Source organism: Notolabrus celidotus, chromosome 5, assembly GCF_009762535.1.
Source record: "Notolabrus celidotus isolate fNotCel1 chromosome 5, fNotCel1.pri, whole genome shotgun sequence".
In the NCBI taxonomy this organism is placed as follows: Eukaryota; Metazoa; Chordata; class Actinopteri; order Labriformes; family Labridae; genus Notolabrus; species Notolabrus celidotus.
Window position 1 is genome coordinate 29,257,552 of NC_048276.1, and position 6,000 is coordinate 29,263,551.

The 6,000-nt window shown below is 39.7% G+C and overlaps 1 protein-coding gene and 1 long non-coding RNA gene across 3 annotated transcripts in view; one reads left to right on the forward strand and one right to left on the reverse strand.

Moving 5' to 3' along the window:
• dbn1 (drebrin 1) overlaps window positions 1-4,303 on the reverse strand; it is a 137,174-nt gene extending 132,871 nt beyond the window's left edge. Inside the window, exon 1 of one of the 2 annotated variants that reach the window (XM_034684198.1) lies at window positions 4,010-4,303. In XM_034684198.1, coding sequence (XP_034540089.1) covers window positions 4,010-4,092 — 83 coding nt within the window. In that variant the 5' untranslated portion in view covers window positions 4,093-4,303. The remainder of the gene's footprint in view (window positions 1-4,009) is intronic. The other variant, XM_034684199.1, reaches the window with a different exon arrangement.
• LOC117813110 lies at window positions 3,403-4,458 on the forward strand. Its single transcript, XR_004631322.1, has 2 exons — window positions 3,403-3,959; window positions 4,110-4,458. It is a non-coding gene; the product is annotated as an uncharacterized LOC117813110 (long non-coding RNA).
• The last annotated feature ends 1,542 nt before the right edge of the window (window positions 4,459-6,000 follow it).

Below are 6,000 nucleotides of genomic sequence, written 5' to 3' on the forward strand. Positions count from 1 at the left end.
GCTAAAAGCATCACTCAATATCCATAATTATGTCACTTATGATAACTGGGTGTTAAAATAAGCAAGGACTTTCCAACCAACTTAATGAATTATCTCAAAAAATGACACATTGTTGAAGACCTATACCCGGTTTACTGAAGGGGACATGATAGGATAATATTACTTAATGTTTGTTTATACTGGTCCCACCCCTAAGCCCCCTGAAACTGTTGATTACAACAGAAAGTTAAGACAAAAAGGTTTGGATAGCATTCACTCAGTCAAATCTTTGGCCTTTTGATGTTCTGTCAAAGCAGTGCAAGGGCAACAGTATGTCAGGTAAACTTTACAAAGTGAGTCCAAAAGGAATCCTGATGAGCCAAGAGGTCATCACTAACAACGTTTTTACAGTCTTTAGCAACCACAAGACTTCAAGAGGGCACTGTAAGAAAAAATAAGTTAGTTCAACTTAAAATAATTTGTAACCTGGCTGCCTTAAAATGTTAAGTTCAGCAAGCCAATAAATTTAAGTTGTTTCCACTTTTGTCTTAGTTCCTTAAACTTAGTGTTATTAGTTGGGGTAACAAAGACAGTGCTGATAAATTAGTTCTAGCAACTTCATACTTTAAGTTTAATCGAAAAGCCTTTATAGTGAGACCAACAAGCAATTCTAAGTTTTACAAACCTAAATCTTAGTAGAAACAACATGAAAAAACAAATGAGATCAACAAGTTCCTACAGCTATATTGAATTGTAAAAACGTGAAAATTTAACTTGCCTGAACTAAGCATCTTGTTGTATCAATTTATAATTAATACTTCTGCAAACATGTCTGAAATGTTAGCTCAACAAAGTGTTTTGTTGAATCAACTTATTTTTTTAAGGCAGCCAGGTCACTTTTTTCCTGACTTGTTCATCTTACTTGTAACACTACATTCATTAAAAAAAACATTATTTTATTTTTATTTTTTATTAATTTTATTATTACCCTTTTTTTCTATTGATTTCAATCGTTATTTTGGAATCACCTATTGTCTGTATTCTGTCTGTATTATTAACTCCTCATACAGTAGGCTTCCAACTCTTCCTTTATGTTCTTTGTATAAGTCTATTTTCTGTCTACGTGTTTAAATTTGAAAAGCAAAATAAAATATTCAAAAAAAAAAAAAAAAAAAAGTACTAGTCATTTCTTAAAACAACATAAGCCTAAATTTTCAAAAAATACAACCTAAATATGATTTCTCAACATGGGACAACATTCAAAATATTTTTTTCAATGTTAAAACTGACAACAGCTTTTTTGTATGAATTTGACTTGGCATCAGAATGCTATCATGAAGAATGGATTAATATGGTAACTATGTTTAATATTTATCTAGAAGTAAACACTTAGCATACAAAACTGTAAGAAGAATAACCGAAGAGTGCTCTCGCTATAGAATAACTATGTAGGTATAAAAACAGAAACTAAGTAGTAAAAAAGTCTACAAATATCACACATTGAACATTTCTCTTTTGGTAAACACTTAGCTTCTGCACTGCATGCAGAAAAGTATTAAAACATTGATCCAAACCGAGTGTCTCTTGTAGCTTGAATTTGTTATCAAAGGTTTATCCTGGGAACTGAATTATTTACAGAGGTCTTCTCCAATTCAAAATGAACAGATCCAGTAGTTAAAGGCAACAGTAGCTACGAAGAAAGCTGTTATGAATCAAGCTTTTTAAGCTACGCAAGGAGGGTTATAGTCACAGAACAGGCATGCATCAGTCACTAATCAAAACATAGTTTCAAGAATTTGTGGTAATGCATTATTATCATGTTAGCTTGAAGCTAGGGTTGGTAGCCACAGAAAACTAGCATGAATTTGAACGTAGCACTTTCTGCGGACTCCGTCTAACCCCTCCACCCTCCATTCGGAGCTCAAACAACCACTCACAAGGAGTCCTCTTATCCACAAAGCTGTCCAACTCTCAAGAACAACAGGACAGAGTAATTAAAAAGGTAAAAACTATGAAAGAAATATGTTAATATCTAATCCATCTCTGAAACTGGGGGCTGTGCGCTGAGCTGCCATCAGCTGAGATTCATTTTCTCATTGACCTTCTGACCAACACCAAAACAAACTGAAAAATGCATCTTCAAAAACACACCTTCATTAAAGATTAAGGAGAGAGGGACGCCTGTTTAGTCCAGTGGTTAAGGAGTGCGCCTAAGATGCTTTGCTGTTTCAACTGACCCTGACCCTGAGCTGCATGTCTTCCCCTGTCTCTTCCTGTCTCTCTTTAGCTGTCCCTTTAATTAAGACAAAATATTCACAACCTTTAAAATATTGAGGAGAGATATGAGAAGCTTTGGGGTACAAGCAGAGCTGGTGCAAACCTTGGTTTAGCTTCTATCATAGACAACTTAGAACTCAGACCTAAGATAGCATACATCCTTTACTGTAAAAACAACGTCATGGTTAACTTTTTATGTAAAACATGAAGCTAGTAGCCTCATAAAGCAGTTCAATTAGCTCCAACCTGAACTGGTGGTCTGCTCTTTGTATTCAAAAACAATGACAGAGTACAGCTCCGGTCAAACTTCTACAGTAGCGACTGCTGGCCCATCGTGATCAAGGACAACAAGTTATAGATTAACTTTGAACCCACAGTCCAGCTCAAAGTCAAATATTTTCTCTTCTAGTAGTTTTTTTAAGCTCCATTTCCTCCCCAATCTGTAACAGACTCTTAAACATATATATATGATCACTTTCTCCACCCATCATACACCAAACAGAGATGAGAGAGGGACATTAATACTCCTATCAAAGGCTGAGTTTTCTTTCTTTTGGCATAATTTCTTCCTCCTGCTAGATTCACCACGGAGGCTTGAAATGCTGATGGGAAAGTCCAAAATCGGGCATTTACTTGTTCATAACCTGAGCTGGATTTGTTTCCTTTTAACATACGCATATCATATAAACCTTCAAGTCCAAAATGGATGCAACTACTGATAAACTCCAGGTACTGATTCCTGTTTCATGTAAAAAGAGTTTTTGAAGTCTGATTTTGGCTTGAATTAAAAAAACTTGAACATATGAGGACAACATGTGGGTGTTTCTATGATTTCAGTCTCTCTTTTGGCATTTGAATCCTTTTTGATGAGGAAGTATAATATTCTGGTGGTTCAAACAGGGTATTTTCACTTCCACATCCAGTGTTTCTGCAGGCTCTGCTTTGCCTCCTCTTCAAGTGAGGAAAGGCCACAAAGGGTGATGATGGAAGCCCCCTCCTCCCCTCTTTCCCCTCCCACCCGCCGGCCTCGCCCCTCTCCTCTCCGCCCTCGTTTTGGGGATGCAGGGGCTCATCCGTATCTCTGGACCAGGCCCTTCTACCTCTCACACACACACACACACACACACACACACACACACACACACACACACTTGAACACACACACACACACACACACACACTTGAACACACACACCGCCTCACGTATAATCATGAAATTGCTTCCAGCTCGCTGAGAGTAAACCTGGTCCCGACAGAAACTGAGAGGAAACAAAGCGCCCCTCCGCGTGCACAATTATTTGCCCAGTGCGCACTGCACAGTGTTGCACAGCAGCGCAGATTGCCCCCACTCTGCAGTGCAGCTCAGTCATACCAGAAAACCTGCTACTGTGTGTTTCACGGCCACAGAAACTCTCACTTTCTCAGCATTAAAACGTGCTCCACGCGCATACCGGGATGTGTAATGCGCTTAATTAGGAAAAGGCAAAGCTGCGCGAGGAGTCTCAGCTGCAGATCAACTCGCACATCCTGACAGAGAGAGGAGGACTTTAACACCCGGTCTGCAGTTCTCACACAGTCCGGGTGTGATGAAGATGATGCTGCTGCGACCTGCGCTGCGCATCCTCAGCAAGCACCAACCCGGACACGAACCCCCCAGAGGGAAGCCCGGAGAGGAGAGGACAAGCGAAGGAAGCGATGGGGAGGTAGGGAAGAGGAGGAGGGGAGGAAAAAGGAGACCGGCTCAAGGACTTACCAGTCGGTGTCCGCGGTCTCGTCAATGACTTGCTGGTAAGCGGTCAGCAGGGCCAGTCTGTTCTTGCCGAGATTCACAGCCATGTTTCTGTCCCTGCAAGCATCCAGACCGCTGCTGATGGAGAGAGACACGGAATGAGACTACAGAGGGACGGAGAGGAGCAGGAGGAGGAGGAGGAGGAGAAGGAGGGGGAGGCTCTGACTGGTGGAGACAAAGAGAGAGATCACGGAGTCCGACAGGTCCTAGCGCCGGAAAAATACCGGTTTAAAGGTTTGATGGGTCCTAGTGCCGAGAGGACACGTGCTCCAGTGACTGAGCATCGACATCAGCAGAAGATACCAAAAAAAAACATCTTTACAGGTTGTGTCTCACAGCAAAGACACTGCATTTATGTGGGTCGTGGTTTTACTGACCTTGGTAACTGGGAATAAATTGATTATATTATTTAATCTCAGTCTTTGGGTCATTTTTTTCAATTTGCACAGATTCTACAAATTATTTCACTTCAAGGTTTTTGGTTCCAAAGCCTCTAAGATGGCATTTTGGCTGCCGCTGTTTTTGTTTTTTTGAGGGGTCAAAAGTGGACACATTTGAAAAAGGATTGATTTCTTTACATTGATTATGTTTGACAGGTTTATTCGTCGATTTTTCTGTTGGACTGGCAGCAATTCAGGTCATAATTTTAGCTTCCAATATCTTCAAATAAGAATGATGAAGTAGAATTGATGAGATTGATTGGCTTGTATTAATTCTATAAAGATTATTTACACTAGAAATGAGACAAACGCACATGTGTAGAGTTTTTGCAGTTAATTAGAGCTCCTGAAGCTCTGCAAAGGTGATCATTTTTATATTGGATGAAAACTATATAGATAAGTTACTTGATAATAAGTTGTTTAGGCAGAAGCTGTGTATGATTTCTCTTGTCATGTGTAATGAGCCAAGCATTAACATTCACTTCTGGCTCCAATACACTGTGTATATTTATAACAATAGAACCCCATAGGCCTCTCAGCCACCTGTGTAGTTATAATAATGCTTGAACACAGAAAGCAATAATTTAGCTGACTGTGGGATATGATCTTGCTAAAGCACAACGTGATGAGCCCAAGTTCCTGTACAACAAATCCATCTATTCATAAAAGTGTTGACATTAAATTCAGAGGTTCTTTCAAACATACCACACACATATATATATATATAGTAGCTCCTTCACCAAGAAAAACTGACTCACTCAAACTTTAACAGAGCTTACATGTCAACATCATAAACTGTAAAAATAAAAATAAATAAATGGACGTAGTATCCGTGACATCACCCATCTGTTCCTGCAGCGCTGTTTTGAAGCCAATCGTCAGCGGGAGCCATATTGGAAATGTTGAACTCAACCAAACTTCTGTCGAGCGAGTGTGAGGTAAAGAGGCTTTTAGCCTCCTCAATAACTGCTACAGGGCGCCCAACTATCAATCAAGTCAGCCATGTCCTTATTTGGGCAAAACTTGTAAATTTAATATCTTCAAAAATACAGAGTTATAGAATAATTATATAATATTACTAAGCTACTCTGACCTAAACTGGGTTTGAACCAGGCTGTAAACATGTTTATTGCTGCTGTAAAGATCGTCTTCTTTGAATGGGTGCGTATGTGGTTTCCGGTGTTCCGGTGCAGCCAGCCTCAAGTGGACACTCGAGGAACTGCAGTTTATAACACTTCTGCATATTTTAAGACCAGAGGTTGCCTCAACACAACATGGGGCACACCCCTCAATTCTGCCCAGCAGAGGGCGCTACATACATAATAACAGTGCCTGTGTAATGCTCATTAGGAACCATCATAAACAGTGTTAACACAATCAAGAAAGCAAATTACTGACAATCACATTTCATTACAAATAACTGCAACTGATGACATCGCTCCAAAATACTAAATACATTAAAGCTAGGGTTGGTAGTCACGGAAAACTAGCATGAATTTGAATGTAGCATTTCCT